Source organism: Rhinatrema bivittatum, chromosome 7, assembly GCF_901001135.1.
Source record: "Rhinatrema bivittatum chromosome 7, aRhiBiv1.1, whole genome shotgun sequence".
Taxonomy (NCBI): domain Eukaryota; kingdom Metazoa; phylum Chordata; class Amphibia; order Gymnophiona; family Rhinatrematidae; genus Rhinatrema; species Rhinatrema bivittatum.
Genome location: NC_042621.1, coordinates 118,474,088 through 118,496,463, shown reverse-complemented (window position 1 = coordinate 118,496,463; position 22,376 = coordinate 118,474,088). Strand labels below are relative to the sequence as shown.

The 22,376-nt window shown below is 43.2% G+C and overlaps 1 protein-coding gene across 2 annotated transcripts in view; it reads right to left on the bottom strand.

Annotated features, from left to right (window-relative positions):
- Positions 1 to 22,376, bottom strand: part of NOLC1 (nucleolar and coiled-body phosphoprotein 1) — a 99,176-nt gene that overhangs the window by 4,416 nt on the left and 72,384 nt on the right. Inside the window, exons 11-12 of one of the 2 annotated variants that reach the window (XM_029609010.1) lie at positions 10,570 to 10,624; positions 2,264 to 2,353 (exon numbers count right to left, since the gene is read on the bottom strand). In XM_029609010.1, the coding sequence (XP_029464870.1) occupies positions 2,304 to 2,353; positions 10,570 to 10,624 (105 nt within the window). In that variant the 3' untranslated portion in view covers positions 2,264 to 2,303. The remainder of the gene's footprint in view (positions 1 to 2,263; positions 2,354 to 10,569; positions 10,625 to 22,376) is intronic. The other variant, XM_029609009.1, reaches the window with a different exon arrangement.

Below are 22,376 nucleotides of genomic sequence, written 5' to 3'. Positions count from 1 at the left end.
GAGACTGCACAGTGATGTAGACCAAATCACAAGGCCACAGAGGTTTATGCCTCCAATGCAAGACTGAGGCACATACTAGTAGAGCAGAGTGCAGGAAAACTTGCATGCACTGGCAAGTGTGGGTGAGGAAGCTTGCCCGTGCTCTCTCTGTTGTGTGGTGGGGCAGGTTGTGAGGGAAGCTTACATTGCTGTTGCCCCTCTATGCCTTTTCTGTGTCAGAGCAGTGTGTGAAGGTAGCTAAGGACCCATTGCTACTTGTGATGTACTTATTCTGTGGATGAATTAAAGTTTTCTATAGGCTGTCCAACCAGCACCTTTCATAGGCATTAAATTCACTAGAAAAAAAAATTACATTAAAAGGTGGCTTTACTTAAGGAGTTTCAGAATTTAGGGAGCAGTTTAAAGAATTACAAAAATAAATGGATTAGTGGTAATATTTTTTTTAGATGATAAAGCACGAATAGCCTTATAGCTCTGTGTACTTTTAAAACATTGGGCGGCAGAGGGTACAGCTTTCTTTGAAGGATCAGGGTGGTCAGTGTCAACTGCCAACCATGTTCCCTCTGAGCTGTACACTGCCACTCACTGGATCCTCCGACACCACGCACGACAGGTTTATAGGGCACAATGGTGCTAGTCCAATCTAGCATGCGTACTTAAGATAAGAACTCTGCATGTGCTGGATAGCCTCTTAGGAGGAATCATGACCACTGCCAGAATCCTTGGAAATTTATTAAAATAAAACAGGAGACAATATTTTTCATGTTTTAGACAACATTTTTTCTTGTACCACCCTGAATAAAGATATCTTAACATTTGCTTCCTATTTTCAAAAGCCCATTTTTCCATAAACATTAAAAATATTTTATACTCACTGGCATCACCTTTATAAGTCAAGAAAATTGTCATCATCTGGGTCTGTGCTGCTGTCTCCTGTGTACTGGGCTTCAGCAATGATTGCTGTGTGACCCCAGACCGCTCTCTCTCACTGTAGTGTCTACTCTTTACTTACTGAAGGCCCGATGTAGTAATTAATGTGTGTTCAGCAGAGCACAGTTTTACCCACAGCTGGGTGCACATTTTTTCTGCACAAACTGTACTCCAGATGCAGCAAAGACTTCTGCGCCCAAAAAACGTGCATGCAAAAAAACAAACAAAAAACTGTGCGCTCTGCTTAGCACCCTCGCGTGGAAATCCCATGCTCATGAAGGCATTAGCTATTAACCCCGCCCCCCCGCGACAGAGGGGGGCTGGATTAATTCGGGTTTTCAAGCGCTGGAAACTTTACTCCTGGAACAGAGGAGTAAAGTTTCCAACGCTAGTGTCAGTCTATGAGCAGAACCCGGAGTTCCAGTGGAGTCCCAGGACCTGTAATCGGGATTTCATGCACAGAAAACAGGCTCTGACACAAAGCATGGTTTCTGTGCTGAAAGCATTTTGTGTGTGCATGAATCATGTATTTTTGTGCAGAAAAGTCTTGTGCGCACAAAACCTGAGTTCTGGGTGTATAAATCACGTCTGAAAGTCACCCCCCCCCCCCCCCCCCCCCCCCCCCCCCCCCGAGTTAATCCACACATTCAGCTGGTGCTGAGTGCACATTTCCCAGTCACTGCACGTTAACTCCCCATTCATTAGCAGAACATTAGCTTGCTGCATCGGGAGTTTAATTTTTTTTTTTTTTTTAAACTAGCTGAGTTGCAGCTCACAGTTTTAGCCCGCAGCTTATTACATCGGGTCCTTATGTTGCAGCTGTGACTGTATACCACAACAGGCACTTCTACACCATTCCCTGTAACTAGAGACCTTCATTTTCAGTTTTATTTTTCCTGCAAATGTATCAGTGTTTATTACAATGAAAAAAAACAAACCCAGGAGAAAATTCAGTGGAAACAAATAACTCTGTTTTTGTTTGTTATAATAAATACTGATAAATTCCTGAAAAAGAACAAAAAAAAAAGAAAACTAAGGTCCCTACCTGTAACATATCCAAGGGTCTGATTTACTAAGGTTTTTCTCCCATTCTGTTACTATGGGAAAAATGTTTAGTAACTGAGGCCCTAAGAGAGAAAAATCATATAAACTGTGTCCTCCCACATTTTCACTCCTGCCTCCTATTACTCCATTCCCTGCTGTGAAAACACGAGGGGGGAGTAAACAATTCAGATGATTTTTTTACCCTTTTAATACTATCCTTAAATTCACCTTATTTATTGACCCTTCCTTGTAAATACAAAACCATGCGCATCTATTTCTCCCTCATTACCTTTGCTGAAAAGGAATTATCAGCAAGCCGACTGTCCACTTCAATCTCCTCTTCTCTTACTCGCCGATATGGAGTGGCCTGCTGAGAGCCCTGCATTGGACAGAAAAGGGAGGAGAGAGGTGAGGAGAAAACAAAACACGATGTATATGTCCCTCTGCTGTCTATTAGGAACCATTTCTCTGTTGCCTCTGCATGAATGGGCGTCTGTGGCATATTCCTCAACTATGTTGGTCACCAAACGGATTCACCAAACGGATTCACCAAGAATGTTGCTTGACCAGGTTGTCCTGGCTTAATGCAGCAGCAACCAGGCTATATCAAATGGTGTATGTAAAAATCACACCTCATCCCAGCCATAACTGCTGGCGCTTTGTTTCTTTTTTTTAATTATAGTCAAAAACATTTGCTATGGGGGACCTGTGATGTTATGAGGGGCAGGGTCTCCAAATGGGTTTGTTTTGTGCATACCTTGACAGGAATGAACCTCATTCGTAAGCCAGGGCAGGTTGGGAATGAACTAAATCTCTCAATATTATTGCTGATGCCTTTCTTAGTACTTGCATTGTGCCAAAGAGCCACCCTCCTGGCGTTCAATAAGGTGTAATCTCTACAGCTAACATATCCAGGAGCGCTTGGACATTCTTCTTAAGCAGGCCAGGGGCTATTTCTGTATCTTTCTGCCAAATGTTCTTGGTCTCTGATTGCATCCCTTGGTATGTAAGCCTGCAAGGGAGTCGGATGGACCGTTGGATGATAGAGGGGTTATAGGGGCACTTAAGAGAAGATAAGGCCATCAAGGAAAGATTAAATGATTTCTTTGCTTCAGTGTTTACTGAAGAGGATGTTGGAGAGAGACCCGTTCTGGACAAGGATTTCATGGGTAATGATTCTGATGAACTGAACCAAATCATGGTGAAGCTGAAAGATGTGGTAGGCCTGATTGACAAACTGAAGAGTAGTAAATCACTTGGACCAGATGGTATACACCCCAGAGTTCTGAAGGAACTAAAAAATGAAATTTCAGATGTAAACTATCATTAAAATCATCCAATGTACCTAAAGATTGGAAGATGGCCAGTGTAACCCCTATATTTAAAAAGGGATCCACAGGTGATCCAGAAAACTGTAGACTGGTGAGCATGACTTCAGTGAAGGGAAAAATTGTGGAAACTTATGAAGAATAAAATCACAAAACATTTAGATAGACATGGTTTGATGGGACACAGCCAACATGGATTTACCCAAGGGAAGTCTTTCCTCACAAATCAACTTTTTTTTTTTATTGAAGGGGTGAATAAACGGACAAAGGTGAACCGGTAGATGTGGTATATTTGGATTTCCTGAAGGCATTTGACAAAGTCTGCATGAGAGGCTTTTAAGAAAACTAAAAAGTCATGGGATAGGAGGCGATGTGCTTCTGTGGATTGTAATATGGTTAAAAGACAGGAAACAGTAAGATTAAATGGTCAGTTTTCACAATGGAAAATGGTAAAACAGTGGAGTGCCTCAGGAATCTGTACTTGGACCATTGCTTTTTTTTTTTTTTTTAATTCTTTATTTATGAATTTTCAACTTACAATAAGTATCATTCAATTTTTACATTATTCAAAATACCTTTGAATATTTTTAGGTATACAAGATATTCCAATACAGAAACCAAATAGTAAATTCACTAATTAATAACATATTAATAACATATCTTGTCCCCAGATGCAAAACAAAAAAGGGAGCACTGAGCAAAATATTTATGAATTAACTAAGTACTCAAAATTTAACAGAATTGTAGACTTTTCCATACTTTTTTCCCCAACTGGTAATTAGATTACGGCATTATTTTCCTCTGTTGGGTTCCTTCACCCCTCCAAAAATTTCTCTAAATGAAATGGATCATAATAAACGTATCTAACTCCATCCACCCGCATGACACACTTGCATGGGAATCTTATTATTTGTATACCATGTGTCCTCGCCATATTGGCCAAAGCAATAGATCTTATCCTTTTCTCTTGTGTCTCCTTAGAGACATCTGGATATATCCAGATTTTTTGGCCTAAGTAGAGGGACGATCGTTTTGACATAAAAGCTTTTAATACCCTATCTCTATCTAGGGACTTTTCAAACTTGACCAATAATGTACCTCTCGACTCCACTTGAGCTGAATAAGATGTTTCAATTAGTTCTGTTAAATTCAAAGATTTATCTACTTGATCCAAAACATTTATTTTCTTTTCATTAACAAAATACACATTCGTTATTAGTGGAAACTGTTCAGGCTGCCCGAACAAAATTTCCAAAAAATAATTTTTTAATTGTTCCCTAGGTGAAACCATTTTACACTTGGGAAAATTAACCAATCTTAAGTTAGTATACCTAACCTGATTTTCCAATATTTCAACCTTTTTACTTAAAGCAGTTTCTCCTTTAATAATTGATGATTGCACCTTTTCTATAGAAGATATATTCTCTTGCACTTTATTTATTACCACCCCATAGTTTATCACCATGGGATTTAAATTTATCAATTCATTTTGCATCTTTTATACTATTGTTTAACTTCAAAATATTATTTTGTAATGTGTTCATAGCACGCCAGAGCGTTTCCACGGTCACTGTTTTTTGATTGCCAGGCTGGGCCTCGGGCAAATAGGATGGAAGAGATGAGTTAACAGATAACTGAGTCGCGATGTTTCCCAATGGGGGAGTTACTGCCGATTCTACAGATGAAATTGAGGTCCTGGAACTTTCCAAGATCTCTCCAACCCCCCTCATCTCTTTAAGGGAAAGGATCCCAAGTTCCTTGCCCTGATCTTGACTATGTGGCTTCATAGCACTAGAGTCCACCTCGAACAAGTTCAGCTGTACCATCGACGTCCGTATGTCAGCTGATCCAGAATCCCCAGTGATTATGCCACTTCTCGGAGGTGGGGGGATAGTTGGTGCCCCGGGACTTAAGCTCACTTCTCCCAATAGAGGTGTAGTTTGCTCTCCTGTCACCTCTATAACGGGATTCTCCGGGGTTATTAAGTCTACTGGCGGGTAAAAGTTTGTCAAAATTGTTTGCACTGGGGTAGGATTAACCGGGGTCGAGGCATCCGGGCGAACCCTCCCCTTCTGCTTAGTATGCGGCATATTACCTAGAAATACCCAAGAAAAAAATGTCCCAAAAACAAATTGAAACTTTTACTCACAGTTCCTGTTATTCCGATTTCAATTTATCGAGTGAGAGATATGTTCCGGACCTGCATCTCATTCAACATCTAAGAGGGAAGGCGCCTTCTCCGGTCTAAGCCAGTCCAAGCCACGCGCCCCTTATGGAGCGCGCGGCTTAGGCAGCGCACGCCAACGGCAGCAGTGCGCCATCTGCCCGTGTTCTTATGGGCAGTCGCACTCCTCCGACGTCATTCAAACCCCTCCCTCTCTCAACCGAGGGGGGAGGATCGGGTTCTCTCACCGTGGCCTCACGAATGGGTCTCTAGTTGTTCCAGGCAGTTCTTTTCTCCGATTTGGGTGAGTGCAGATGGTCCTCGCGGTCTCTCTCTCTCTTGGGCTCCCCGACCATTGCTTTTTAATATATTTATAAATGATCTAGAATGGGGTATGACGAGTGAGGTGATCAAATTTGCGGATGACACAAAATTATGCAGAGTAGCTAAATCTCAAGCAGATTGTGATGAATTGCAGGAGGACCTTGTGACAGACTGGAAGATTGGGCTTCAAATGGCAGATGAAATTTAATGTGGACAAGTGCAAAGTTATGCATATACACAGTGTTAGGTTCCATCTTAGGAGTTACCACCTAGGAAAGATCTAGGTATCATAGTGGATAATACATTGAAATCTTAGGCCCAGTGTGCTATGGCAATCAAAAAAGCAAACAGAATGTTAGGAATTATTAGGAATGAAATGGAAAATAAAACAGAGGATGTCATAATGCCTCTGTATCGCTCCATGGTGAGACCGCACCTTGAATACTGTGGGCAGTTCTGGTCACAGCATCTCAAAAAGGATATAGCTGTACTGGAAAAAGTGCAGAGAAGAGCGACCAAAATAAGGGGTTGCCCCATGAAGAAAGGCTAAAGAAGTTCAGTTTGGAGAAGAGACGACTGAGGGGGGATGGGATAGAAAGTCTACAAAATCATGAAAGGACTTGAACAAGTTAATGTAAATCGGTTATTTACTCTCTCAGATAACAGAAGGACCAGGGGGCACTCCATGAAGTTAGTAAGTAGCTCATTTAAAACAAATCCAAGAAACTTATTTTTCACTCGGCGCATAATTAAACTCTGGAATTTATTGCCAGAGGATGTGGTTACAGCAGTTAGTGTTACTGGGTTTAAAAAAAGGTTTGGATAAGTTCCTAGAGGTTAAATCCATAAACTATTACGGTAATTAATAAGCAATAGCAGCTTGTGATCTATTTAACGCTTGAGTACTTGCCAGGTACATGTGACTTGGATTGGTCACTGTTGTAAACAGGATGCTGGGCTTGATGGACCCTTGGTCTGACCCAGTATGGCATTTATGTTCACTTTCTTCATACGATCCACAGAAGTGTTGCTGGGTACTGACACCTCTATAAGCAGTGAGGACATGCTGGTGAAGACCCCACAGCTCAACCATTTTGTTGCTTTTTTTTTTCCACCTTTGTAGGTTGACTTCGTTACAGTGAGCAATAGTCAAAGGTTACGACCAGTCAGCTAAACCAAAGCAAAGAGGGAATAGGTCCACTAGGGAAAATGATGATCCTCCCGGTGATCTCAACTCTGGAGAATGCAGCGGTGAGCTCTTAAACTACCGAAACACCACTGAAACTGTATAAAGTCATGAATGAACAGGCCCCTAAAATTACATTAACTGCTGACTTTAAATCAGAAATAGTAATGGAGAAAACAATGCAGCTCATTTTGGCTGCCATAAAGCAATTGGACAGAACTGATGAAAATGAATCATGTTTAAATGATTTAAGACCGTCTTTATCCTCTGCCATAAATAAGATCCAAATTTTAGAGAAAACAGTTTAGAGTGTGGTGAAAGGCAAGAAGATCTAGAGAATCAGAGGAGGAATAATCTCCATATTACAGGGATACCTGAAAGGTCAGATGATCTGGGCAGTTGTATCTGAACAGATACCCCCGCTGCTGAATGTTAAATTTAAAATTGATTGAGTGAAGTTGGATCATGTTTGTCTAGATTCTCTAGAACATCCTCCGGTAGGAAACAGAGCCAAATACATTGCACCTATAACACTTTACTGACAAGGTCCTGATGCTGGAGACATCTCATAGGCCAAAACTCTTGTAGTTCTTGTAGTTCCATGTAAACTGCCCCCGGCAGTAGTTCTTACTGTTATTTGTAAACCGGAGTGATATGTATTGTATACAGGAACTCCCGGTATATAAAAACTATAAATAAATAATAAATAGACTGACCAGAGAATATTTATCTTCCAGAATTTCTCACAAGATCTGCAGCACAAAACAAAGCTGCATGGAAGTGAAATGAGAGCTAAAGAAAAAGCTATATTTCTCATACATTATACCGATAAGTGAGGGGAAACTAACTCGGCTGAAGCAGCTACATTTTTATATCAGTTCCCAGCATTCCTTTGCATCATCCTGCTCTAAAGACTAAAGCCTGCTATTGTTAATGCAAGCCCATATTGGCCATTTTTAAATATTAAAAACAAAAGCAACTTTTGGTGCTCGCTCACCAAGAGCCATGGAATTGTAGCCTGGTTGGAGAAGTGACAAAATTTAACTTGGATGGAGAGGCTTTTTTTCCTTTTATTTTATTTTATTTTTTGAGAGCTTTGTTTGCTTTCTTGGTTATGTGTAACATTTTTTTTGTTTGCTTTATTTCTTGCTTTGCTCTTATACCATGACTGCAATACGAGAACTACATTGTGTGCTCATTTTTGCTCCACTGAACATTTTGCAGTGTGAGGCATACTTTACCGCACCACAAATTTGCTACCTGCTTTATTTACGAGATCCAAATAACTGAGCCCTCTCTTGCTGTACAAGTGGTGCACCTTACAAATTGGTTTGCTTTTCTTTGTATGTTTTTTTAATGTTGGATTTCTTCGTTCTGACTCTTTCCCCAACCAGACCCCTACTCTTCTGTTATGAGCTTTAACTATGGTAGAAGGCACTTTTCTGTGCATTAGGTAGGAGATGTATGTTTCTTACTGTCTTTTCATTGGCTTTCACGTTAGTCTTCTCTACCTGCTTGCTTGTGCAATTTCCCATTGCTACAAAGTTTCCTATAGCTGGGGAGGTTTTCAGCTTATGACGTAGTTGCGTTATAGCAAAAGTTGAAACTAACACCCCGAATACTACCTTCAATAGTACTCACACACAGGTATTCACTCATACTCACTCACAATTATGTCATAATTTAATTTTTTTCTTTTGACAGATTGCTGCTGCTTTGTTTTGTAAAGTACTATATAAAGTGCTACCCCCTTGACCTGCAGGCTGGCAATTTACATGATCTGGAGACAATGATGCACACATGCTTTGTGGGCTGCATGGGTCAGTTTGTTAACCATTGGTTCAGAGATGCAACAATATCCAAAATTAACATATTATATCATTTGGTGTGCATAGGTTTTCATCATAAGAACATAAGAAAATGCCATACTGGGTCAGACCAAGGGTCCATCAAGCCCAGCATCCTGTTTCCAACAGTGGCCAATCCAGGCCATAAGAACCTGGCAGGTACCCAAAAACTAAGTCTATTCCATGTTACCATTGCTAATGGCAGTGGCTATTCTCTAAGTGAACTTAATAGCAGGTAATGAACTTCTCCAATCCTTTTTTAAACACCGCTATACTAACTGCACTAACCACATCCTCTGGCAACAAATTCCAGAGTTTAATTGTGCGTTGAGTAAAAAAGAACTTTCTCCGATTAGTTTTAAATGTGCCCCATGCTAACTTCATGGAGTGCCCCCTAGTCTTTCTACTATCCGAAAGAGTAAATAACCGATTCACATCTACCCGTTCTAGACCTCTCATAATTTTAAACACCTCTATCATATCCCCCCTCAGCCGTCTCTTCTCCAAGCTGAAAAGTCCTAACCTCTTCAGCCTTTCGTCATAGGGGAGCTGTTCCATCCCTTTTATCATTTTGGTAGCCCTTCTCTGTACCTTCTCCATCGCAATTATATCTTTTTTGAGATGCGGCGACCAGAATTGTACACAGTATTCAAGGTGCGGTCTCACCATGGAGCGATACAGAGGCATTATGACATTTTCCGTTTTATTCACCATTCCCTTCCTAATAATTCCCAACATTGTTTGCTTTTTTGACTGCCGCAGCACACTGAACAGACGATTTCAATGTGTTATCCACTATGACACCTAGATCTCTTTCTTGGGTTGTAGCACCTAATATGGAACCCAACATTGTGCAATTATAGCATGGGTTATTTTTCCCTATATGCATCACCTTGCACTTATCCACATTAAATTTCATCTGCCATTTGGATGCCCAATTTTCCAGTCTCACAAGGTCTTCCTGCAATTTATCACAATCTGCTTGTGATTTAACTACTCTGAACAATTTTGTGTCATCTGCAAATATGATTATCTCACTCGTCAATAGGGAGTTTCTAAAATCTGGACAAACACGTACCATTACTCCAGGAAACCCCCAATAGGCGCATGCTCCATGAAGGTGGAAGAGTGGGACGAGGTGTTTTTTTTTTTTTGTCTGCCCATAACTCCAAATATAGGGAGGGGAGGAGGGGGTGCTCTCGTGCATGTTTCTACCGCTTTCTGTTTCCACATCAATGATCGATCCTGACGGTCAAGTACGTAACACTGGCGTGCGCTCTCTACATGCGTTTACCTTTATCTTGGTAAGTATCTTTGGTCACCATTCCAAAACTCTTTCCGGCCGCCTGCTAATCCTAATCACTGGGGACAGGAATATTTGTGTCTACATCCTAAAATAGACATAAACCTCCAGAGGAACCCGAATCTGCCCCCTCCTAACAGTCTATGAGATTTAAAACAGAAATCGTGATCTCAGAGGTGTATGGAGAGACCTCTACACCTCAACAAGAGATACGCTTACTGTTCCTATAGCCAGACTGATTGTTTTCTATCATCTCCTGCTGCTTTGTCAGGAAAAGACCTCGAGTTATCCTTTCCTGCAAGACCTTGGATCACAATGCAATTTCCATTGCTAATGGCTCTAAGGGAGACTTCATTTCTCTCTTCTTAGTGGGGGAAGGATTTAGCTAGTTATTGGAAAAAGCAATTACAGAGTAAAATGATATTCTTCTAATGATTATATACCTATGCTTTGCTGGGGTAGTTCTTGCAAGCCAAAAGTATTTGATACGCGAGTCATCTTCAGAAGAACCAGGAGGGGGAAAAAAAAAAAAAAGAGTTCATGTTTAATGAAGAAAAAATACACTCAGAGCCTCTGAGTTCACAATATTACAGGTGCCAGAAAAAGAAATCTCAGATACACAAAGCAGACATTATGAATATGGGAACAAGCCAGGTTCCTTGTTTGCAAAAATAAGGAACAGGATGTCACATTCTCTTATTTATAAAATCAAAAAGACTGCCGATATTTAAAATGTTTATCTTCTTGGGAAAAGCAGCATGGAATCTATCTATCCCTTGGGATCCTACCAGGTACTTGTGACCTGGCTTGGCCACTGTTGGAAACAGGATAGTGGGCTTGACGGACCCTTGGTCTGACCCAGTATGGCGAGTAAGTTATGTTCTTATGACATTTTTTTCCTTTCTTAGTCATTTCATGTCCTTATAATTCATTAGGAGACATTTTCAATTTAGTAAAAAATCCCACAATCACCACCAGGGTTTTCTGATGTGCAGAAAACATGGTTTATGTTCACAAAGCTTGTTTTCTGTGCATAAAATATGATTTATTCACATAAATTGTTTTTTCTGCGCTAAGCCTGTTTGTGCACTTTTTTTAAACTCCCAATATATTAGCATACTGTTAGTTTTCTGCATCTAGAATTTTAAAAAATTGGCTGGTGCGTTAAATTATGCACTAAATTAGAGAGCATAGTTTTAAACCCTCAGTTAATTACATCAGTCCCTTAAAGCTTTAGCATTGGTTTAGCAGGCTGGCATGTTTGAGGGTCTGGTTAGGTGTCAATCTTCCTCCCTCTTCGATTTTTCTTGAAGAGTATCAAGTAAATAGTCTGGATACTCTCAAACTCTTCCACTGGGTTGCCTGCAATGAGACAAGTACGTAAAGCACATCCTGTTCACATACTGCAGCAGTATGGACAAATCCTTAATCCCATAAATGTACTTTCACCTGCTTCTCCCGTGTGCAAGACCACCTCTGACACTGGCAACCCTCTCACCTAAAGCCATTATTTGGGATGGACAAGGACTTCAGCGGCTGGAACAGCTTTGGCAGGGTAATACTTTTGAGTCCTTCCAGAGCTATCTTTAGAATTTTAACCGTCTCTGCATACCCAGTTTCTTTTACTACAGCTACACCATGATATAGTGGGAGGCGGCGAGGTGGGATGGTCACTTAAAAATCCTAATAGTCTTTCAAAAGCTGTCAGTTGTTGAGACTTAACAACTAAAGTAGATTATCCTAATTATCAGGAAAAAAATGGTTACAAATGGTTTTGGTGACTGCATTGTATCATCCATAAATGGAATTTGGGCTGCACCTTAAACTGGGATCAGAGGAATGGTGGAAAATATGGCAAGATGCAAATGACATAAGCAACAAGATTAATGTACAGATTATTGCACAGATTCCCCCATTTTATATATTTAGTAGATGTAGCACATTGAGCTGGAGAGAATGGTTCACATTTCCACTTAACACTCTAAAAATGCTAACACTTCCTTTATACGTTGCAAGATTTATTTAAGCATTTCATATTCTGCTTTTTTTCCATGAGTGGTCTCCATGCAGAATACAACAAATTTGGATCAAGAAACATTTGAACAATTAACAATCCAAATCAGAATTTACATTAGAGTAGCAACAGGAACTAGCAGTGGGAATATTATCCCTTAAACTCACTTTCTGGAATTACCATGCATCTGATCTGATTTGAAAAGAAAGATTAACCTATGCGATCATATTTGGGCCCTGTACTGGAAGTGGTGTGCCCAGTCAAATTATAGACTACAAAGTTCTGCTTTTTTGTTAACTATCAATTGCCTGTATAAATGCACATGTTGAGTGACAGTTGATAAAATCTGTTGATTATCTGTGAGCTTTACTGGACAATATTGCAATGCTGTATGTTCTATTATATTGGCATAAATACAAATACATTAAAATGTATAGCGCGTCTTTACTTGTCTGCATTCCAAAAAGTTCTGAAAATGAATTCAAACCCGTACTCCTACGGACAGTGTTTGAAGAAGGACTCCTAGAAACACAGCTTAAGAAAGGCACCTCCGCAAGCATTAACTGCTACGTACTGCCCAATCATTCACTACCACAGCAACTTTTTACAACACTAGTAACACCACTTGCCCAGCACTAAAATTCACTAGGATCAGACTGTAGGACCTGGATTCTTCTCATTACTTCCGGAGTTTCTCAATATCAATCCTTGAGGGTCACAATCTTATTTTCCAAGATATCCACAATGAATGATCATAAGGTTTGCACACAACTGGTCAAAGTACCCTAATGTGCATAATCTTAGTTTTCCTGAAAACTAGATCCAATCATGGCCCTTAAGGATTGGAGATGGGAATTTCAGCATTAGTCAGAATATAGTTTGTTATGGATATACAAAGATAGACACACTTTGCTATATCTTATCTAAATGTAGACCTAGCACTCAGTTCAGACTAATGTACAGTACTAAATTATTTATGCTTTTAGGTTTGTGCCTGGATCCAACGCGCGCCCACCCGCCCACCGGCTCCCACTACTGCCGCCTGGATGAACGGGCGCCCATCCGCCCGCCGCCGCCTCGATGACCACACGCCTGGGGGATTCGGAAAGTGACAGGTATTTATACATATATATATAAACAACTTACGCTGCAATGTTAATATGGAGGTCGTCCATGGTTTTTTACACTTTACTCCCTTTGGTTTTACCCCCATTTTTTACACTTTATTCCCGTTTTAATTTTCGAACACCACACTAACACCAAGTAGAGGGTAGGCAGTAAACTAACAGGTTAAGGACGCGGCAAAATAGCGGGTTACAAAGGAGATAATCTGAGCGCGCGTCACAGTATCGGAGGGGAATAGCTAATTCCTTCATTAAACAGCTAATTCGTTCATTTACATATCATATACATGCTGGGTGCGGAAAGGGTTATGCGTCTGTTTTAAGAAGCGCTAAGGACGCGTGAAACTGGAGACTGTATCGCAGGATCGCCTTACGCGTCCGAATTGTGCGCTCACAGCGGGTTACAGACGGGAAATCTTCAACCGCAGGTTACAGTATCGATCTGTCAGTTAGCACCCTACTCAGGAAAGAGCAGCACTGCAAATATTACAACAGGCCCTAGAAAACCAATACACCTCCTACTGAAAACAGAACAAGCCAGACTGCTACAGATCTCTAGTCAAACTATATGCTAGCAGGCTCCCCTTCCCTTGGTCTCACATGCAGAATACTGGAAGACCAACAATAAAATCAAGAAATATAAAACATCAATCATAATAAAACCATACTAATAAAAAGGAATAAATATTTCAAGATAGCTGATGAATAGAACATTCAATAACAAACCTCAAAAGTGTTTATACAATTCTCAAAATACCAATATATTTAAAAAAAGCAGAGACAAACATCCAGTAATGAAAAACTTATAAGAACTGAATGTCCTGCTCTCCATACATGGGATTTTTTGATTCCCACTCACCCTATGGTTGTCATGGATTGGGGGGGGGGGGGTAGGGGGCCATGCAAGCTTTATCCTCTCTCACCCACACGATTTCACTCCCTCCCTCTGTCTCACACAGGATACAGCCCCGGCTCTCATACACATGCTCCCAAGCTCCTTTCCCCACCCAGGCCCCGGCTGTCTTGTTCCCCAGCGCCATCCAGAGTTCCCCAGTACCTTGCAGTCTTGCTGCCCAGCCCCCCTCTCCTCCACAGCAGTCATGCTCCCCCCAGTCCCCTCTCCTCACCCAGACCCCAGCAGTCTTGTTCCACAGACACCTTCCTTCTCCAAGACCTCCCCAGTCATACTCCCCAATCCCCTCTCCCCATCCCCGGCAGTCATGCTCCACAGTCCCCTCTCTCCACTAGGCCCCCCCTCCCCCAGCCAACAATGATGCTTCCCAGCCCACTCACTCCACCCAGACAATCCCCCCTCCCAGTCCCCAGCAGTCATGCTCCCCAGTCCCCACTGTCCACCCAGACCCCTACAGTCCCCAGCAGTCATGCTCTCCAGCCCCTAGTCCCCCCAGCAGTGTTGTTCCTCAGCCCCCCAAGACCCCCCAGTCATGCTCCCCTCTTTCTCCTCTTCCCATCCCCAGCAAGCATGTTCCCCAGTCCCCTAGCTCAACTCAAACACCAGCACAGAGATCTTAGAAGAAACTGCTGCACAATACATTTACTTATACTCCCACCGCCTGTCCTTGGATCCACATGGGCACAGAAGCTAGCTCCAATTCTGAAAAAGCCCCATCCCACACTCCCTGACGGCCTGTTTTTCACATGGGGTAGAAAGTGTGCCCTCCCTTCCAGCGAAGCAAGGTCCCACCTATCTCATGCTCTGCTGCTGCTTCAGTCAGTGCCTGAGCTGCCGCATGCCTACATCTAGCCCCGGGGATTGGTCCCATCCATGAGACCCCTACCTGCTCTGCAGACCATGAACCTTCTTTTTATTGGCTACCTTTGAGGTGTAAGCTGCTGTTCCTATTGGCTGCACAGATATGCAGCTGAAAAAAAAAAAAGTCCAGGGCTGGGGAATCCATTGAATCCCTTTAAAGGCTCTGACTGCACACCACCGCATGTAACGAAGAAACTAGCAGTATTTCCGAAGTCTTGGGTTTCTTAGCTATAATTTTTGCCTCCCAGAGCTCAAAGCCTGATTGTAAATGACATATAAAGTGTTAACTACACAAAGACTCAATGAAAATCCTAATATCTGGTATGCTTGTTCTTCTGGGTGGAGGGAGGGGATTGTGTTTAGTATTATCGGCTGAGGAATCATGTAGTTTGTATTACATTACTTTGTTTCTCTAGCAGTGGTGTGCAGGAACACCTCACCATGTGTGTTTCCTGGAAAAGTTTGCAAAACGTTTAATAAAAAGATTTGAAACAGTACGGAGATGCTGCAGGATGTGACAGCTTCTAGCCAAATTTTGCTTAGGAGATGGCTGGAGAAAGATTTCCTTCAAGCAGAGATTTTACTTTTTGTTCCGCTAGACACAAATCTCATCATACAGCAGATATAAAACTTTTAGGTTATTTCAAGCTTAGGTTCATTTAGGCCCTGGTGACTTAATTTACCCCTGCTGGGTAGGGATGAATTTAAGATTATGTTAGAGACAACAGACGATTATAAACTACAAAATCCCACATCTGACTTTCACTGAAGGCAGTGGTTAGGGGACAAACTATTTCTTATGCTAGTCATGTTAATAAAATAAAGAAAGCTACAACGGGTTGAACTTGAGTCACTGATCAATACATTGGAGCTGAAGCATAAATCAGAGACTGTTCATCCTTTAACCTTTCAAAAGCTGATATTGGCACGAGACCAGCTGAGAAATATTCAGGTTGATAGTACTGAAAAGTCAACGAGATATACAAAGAAGAAATATTATGAACAGGGAGGTAAGGCGGGACGCTACTTGCTAGGGTAGTTAAGGAGAGAACAGAAAGTTCTATAATAGGGGATGTGAGAAATTCTGAAGGCATTATACAATTTTTAACTTCAGAGCTTAATGCTCTTTCTTGCTCCACATTTTTCCAACTTATATAGAGAAACATCTTCTCCTCAGAGAGAAGAGACTGAATCCTTTTCGAGTTTCTTGGAGCTCCTGAGCATTTCACAGGAGCTGGCAGCTGGTTTGGATTTGCCCATGATGGTAGTAGAAGCCTGTAAAGCCATTACGGCACTGGCTAATAGGAAAGGTCCTGCAGCCGACGGATTTCACTTAGACTTTTACAAAGCATTCACGGACTCCTCTTTTATATTGTGTGACCTCTTCAGTTAAGTAAGGAAACCCAATAGAGAAATGGGAAGCCTTACTCAAACTTTAATACTATTAATTCATAAACAATCTAAAGAACCGTACAAATGTGCCAATTTCCTTAAAGCGGATATGAAAATTTTGATAATTGTGTAGTTTAGAATCAATATCATCCTGGATCAGACTGGACTTGATCAACGAGAATTTAAGGGTAGATCCTTCACTCAGAACACCAGAAAATATAATGCATTCCAAGAGCTGTAATCTCTATGATTGCTTCTCTTGGATATTTATTTTTTAGGTCCTCAGGAAAGATTACATGGCTTGGATTAGGGCTATATATTCTATTTATTTAGAAATTTTTTTTATATTCCACTTTTTTCAGCACATCAAAGCAGATTACATTCAAGTACTGTAGGTATTTCCATATCCCCAGAGGGCTTACAATTTAAGTTTGTACCTGAGGCAATGGAGGGTAAAGTGACTTGCCCAAGGTCACAAGGAGCAACAGTGGGACTCAAACCCTTGCTCCTGGTTCGTAGCCTGCTGCTCCAGACCAAGAGCAAAGGTTTTCTCTAATGGAATAATTTCTGATTCGTTTCTGGTCCTTAGGGGGTCTAGGCAGGGATGTCTATTACTGTTTGACCTGGCAATTGAACCTTTGGTTCAGCTATTAGAGCCTCACCTCGGATTTATGGATATAAGACCAAAGACACTTGTTATAAAACATTTCCTTATAGGCAGATAGTGGAGTTGCTTACCTGTGACAGCAGAATGTCAGTCCTCAATGGGTGACATCAGCAGATGGAGCCCCAAAGAGGAAAACTTGTCAAAGGTTCTAGAACTTTGACTGACCATCTCTAAGTATGCTTGGCACGCATTATACGATGCATCACGGGGTCCCTTCATTCTTATATCATAGAACTGAAGAATGAAAAATTAAAATAAGAACAAAATCCACAAAGTAGAAGCCCTACTCTGCGGGGTAGTGGGTGGGATTTGTGAGGACAGACAACCTGCTGTCCTGAGAGAACACCTGTTACAGGTAGCAACTCTGCTTTCTCCAAGGACAAGCAGGATGGCAGACTTCACACATGGATAAATCCATGGGGAACCAACAACACACTAAACTAAGTGCCAACGGGCACAACCATAACTATCTTTGTTGGTAACAAGGGGGGCAGCCGGAACAGAAAGAACTGGCCCTAGGCAGAAACAGAGTTGGGTTCTACACCTCAAACAAGTTCTGAAGAACAGATTGCCAAACCTACTGTCACGTCAACCATCCTTATCCAAACAGTAATGCAATGTGGAAGAATGGATGCAACTCTACATCATAGCTCTGCAGATCTTCTCCATGGGGACTGCTTGCAAGTGGGTCATTGACACGGATAGCACGAGTCTTGACATGACCCCCAAGATGAAATCCCGCCTAGGCATAACAGAAAAAGGAGATATAGTCTGCTAGCCAACAGCGATCCCCAACCTGTTCTGATCAAAAGAAACAAAAAGTTGGGTGGATTATCTATGGGCTTCTGTCTGCTCCAGACAGAAGGCTAAGGCTCATTTGCAGTCCCAAACTGTGCAGGGCTCGTTCACCTTGGTGCGAATGGAGCCTGGGAAAAAATATTGGCAAGAAGATGGACTGGTTAAGATAGAAGTCAAACACCACCTTAGGTAGGAACTTACAGTCCATGCACAAGACCACCCTATTGTGGAAAAACTTAGTGTAAAGTGGATAAGTCACTTAGGCCTACAGCTCACTGACCCTACGAGCTAAAGTGACCACCACCAAAAATATGATCTTCCAGGTCAGGTACTTCAAGTCATAGGAGCACAGAGGCTCAAAGGGAGTTTTCATCAGTTGAGCTAAAACCATACAGATCCCAGGACACAGTGAGGCCTTAGGGGAAGCTTCAACTGAAGCAGACTTTGCATAAACCATACAACTATAGGCTGTACAGAGATGGGTTTACCTTCTATAATAGTAGTTCCCAAGTCTGTCCTTGAGGACCCCCAGCCAGTCAGGTTTTCAGGATATCCACAATGAATATGCATGAGAAAATGTGCATGCTATTTTATGAATATTCATTTTTTATATCCTGAAAACTGACTGACTAGGGGTCATCCAGGAAAGGTTTGGAAACATCTGTTCTATACCAGGTTGATATGTGCCAATTGCACTAGTCTTCAGATCAGTCTATGAAAGGTGTAGAAGATAGTCAAGCAGTTTTTGTGTTGAGCAAAAGAAGGGATCTAGAGCCTTCTGCTCATGCCACACAGAAAACCTCCACTTCAGTGCCTAGGACTTTCTAGTGGAAGGCTTTCTGAGAGCTACCAGGACCCGAGACATACCTTCCGAGAGAGCGAGTAGTTGTAGCATCAGCCTCTCAACATTCAAGCCATTGGGCAAAAGGGCCTAGAGGTTGGAATGCCGCAACCTGCCTTGATCCTGGGTGATGAGATCTGGGAGAAGTCCCCAACCTGATCGTTTTACTGATGGACATCTCCTGGAGCAGTGGAAACCAGACCTGTTTCGGCCGATAGAGGGCTGATCATAGTCCCCTTGTCCTCACAAAGCTTCAAAGTCTTTGTTACCAGTGGAGTTGGAGGAAATGCATACAGGACGGTCCTCACCCCAATGGCGAGAAAAGGTGTCTGAGGCTAGTTTGTTGTGGGACCTATATAGGGAACAGAACTGAGGAACCTTCCTATTCCAAAGCACAGCAAACAGATCCACCTCCGGGCTTTCCCCAAAAGCAAAAGATCCAATTCGGCATCCCGTGGTCCAGAGACAATTCATGAGGTCAGAAGGAACGACTCAGTCTGCCCAATAACACATTCTCTGTTCCAGCCAGATATATGGCCCAGAGCATCATCCCTTGGGAGAGGACTCATGACCATATATGGACTGCTTCCAGACATATTAGGTACGAGCCCGTACCTCCCTGCTTGTTGACATACCACATTGCTACCTGGTTGTCAGTCTGTAGCGACACAATTTTGTTGGACATCTGATCTCTGAAAGCCCACAGAGCATACCGGATTGTCTGGAGCTTCAGGAAGTTGATTTGACACAGCTGTTCCTGAGCAAACCAGATACCTTGGGTGCTTAGCCCACCCTACAGGAGCTCCTCACTCCAGGGTGAACACATCCATTATCAGTACAATTTGGACCCCTGGTCTAGATTGGAATCCTCCCACCACCAGGACAAGGAATCCCGGAAGAATGGGGTTACTTGGATGCAGTCCCAAAGCCCTTGAGTGGCTTGATGCTACTGGGACTGTAGTGTCCACTGGGCTCTTCACATCTGTATACATGCCAAGGTAATGACATGAACTGTTGCAGCCATGTGGCCCAACAGCCTCAATGTGCCATGCTGATACCTGCTGCCTCATTTTAATCTCTGCCACAATGGTCATCAAGATGATGGCCCTCTGCAGCAGCAGGAAAGCCTTGGCCTGAGCAGTTGTTTAGCAGGGCTCCTATGAAGTCCAACTGCAATGACTGACTGATATGGGACTTGGGGTAGTTGAGGACGAACCCTAGTGACTCCAACACCAGGATAGTCGAGCGCATGGACTCTTCGGCTTCTGCCCAAGAGGTGCTCTTGACCAGCCAATCGTCCAGATAAGGGACAACATGCTCTCCCATGTCTGCATAGGTACACCATCATGGCTAGACATTTTATAAAAACACATGGGGTTGATGCTAGATCAAACGGCAAAACAATATACTGGAAATGATAATGTCCCATCACAAATCGGAGTTACTTCCGGTGACTGTACACATCCTTCAGATTGAGGGAGCATAGCCAGTCTCCTTTTTGCAACAAGGGGGATCAAGGCACCCAGGGAAACCATCTTGAACTTTTCTCTTCTGAGAAACTTGTTCAAGGTCCTTAGGTCTAGGATAGGACAGAATCCCTCTGTTTTATTTGAAATCAAGAAGTACTGGTAGTAGAATCCCCACCCTCTTTGCTCTGGTGGAATGGGCTTGATCGCTCTGGCCATTAAGAGGGAGGAGAGTTCTGCAAGAAGTACCTCTTGATATGCTACCAGCTCCTAATATGGACTCGGGTGGGGGGGGGGGCACAATTTGGCAGGGTATTCAAAAGTTTTAAATTGTACCCTCTGCGGACGATAGACAGAACCCACTGGTTGGAGGTTACACTGGGCTACTGGTTTGCATAGAACTGCAGCCTCCCTCAGATCAGAGGATCCCATTGTCTCCAGTACAGTGGGGTTTGGTTATGTTCCCATCCCGGGAATGGATTCGGATGCCAGCTGGGGCTTTGGGGCCCTCTGCTGCCTGTGAAGGATGCAAGGGGCTTGCTGCAGGGGCTGAGAGGACGGAGGATAGTATCTTCTCGGGTGGGGGGTGGGGGGGAAGACTTCCTCTGGCTCGACCTCGAAGACCTCCTTATTGAGGATGATGGGTCCTGGGTGCCAGTGGAGAGCTGTAGGAGTGTCGCATGGTGCTTCTGCATCTGAGCCACTGAGTCCTTCACCTTATCCCAAAGAGATTCTCTCCAATGAATGGCATGTCAGCAAGTCGCTCCTGCACTTCTTGATGAAGATAGGACACCCACAGTTGGACTAGTCAGAGCTCTGATCTCAGCTGCAGAGACCCTCAATGCTATCTTGAAAACATCCTAAGTTGACCTGACCCCGTGTTTTACACACTCCAGGCCCTTATGCACCAGCGACTAGAGAGTGTCCTGCTGCTGCTGAGGCAGCTGCTCGGTCACGTCCTGCATATATTGGCTCATGTAGAGCTGGTAGGCCACTATGTGGGCAATAAGCATGGTGGCCTGAAAGACTTTCCTCCCAAGAGCATCCATGGCCCTCTGATCCTTCCCTGGGGGCACCTACGAATGGGTCAAAGTGCATTTGGCCACCACAGATTGGTGTGGTAGCTGACAACTGTCGAATCGGAGAGAGTTCTGGATGAGAGAAAGTGCATCAACCTTCCTGTTAATGGGAGGTACTGAAAGGGGATGTTCCCACAACCTCATCAGCAACTCCCCAAGGAAATCATGGTAGCCCCACTGGGGCTACCATGATTTCCTTGGGAAGCTCCATGTAATGGAGGATATCCAGTATCCTGTGTTAGGCATCCTCTGCAGTCTGCAACTGAAATGGAATGCTCTGCCATACCCTGACAAACCCTACGAAGGAGAGATCTTTCGGAGAAGACTGATCTGAGGGAGGACCATCCGACGAGTCATATGGGCCCTCGCCCTTACTGTTAGAAGGTGGGGCAGGGCCTTGGGGGCTTGGCCTCCAGTCAGTGGTATAGCCACTGATTCAAATGGCCATAGGGCCTTGGGCCCTTGTGTCGTCCCACACCTTGACAGGGCTTCCTCCTCCGAAGAACCACAGATGAATATCAGATCAGTCAGTGGCGCCATGATGCCCTGCCGGGCATCGATGCTGCCCCAGAAACTGACATGTGTCGGTAGCATTCCAATGAGCGCATGCAGAGATTCCAGCAGTGGCTTGAGGAGGGACAATGCCGGTCCCGGTGTAGTCCGTGTCCCAACAGAGGCCACGCATTGCCTTCTCCACAACTGCAGGCACCACTCCAGCTCCTCCTTGAAGAGTGCAGACACTGACTGGGACCCAGGAGATGTAGCTACATCCTCTTCGGAACCAAGAGGAAGATCAGTGGCAGGCACTGGAGCTGGCGGAGACAGTCGCAAACCCCGGGTATCTATGGAGGCTTGGCTCTCCTCACCAGAAGCACACTTTGGAGGAATCACAACAGAAGCTAGTCTATCCTCATACCTGGCACTGTGCATTAACTGGGCCAGATGCCGATGCTTCTTTGGCTTCCCTCAATGCTAGGATCAGTCCCTCCCTGGGTCCAAGGTGGGGAGGATTATTACACAGTTGTAACATAGTAACATAGTAATGACGGCAGAAAAAGACCAAAATGGTCCATCTAGTCTGCCCAGCAAGCTTCC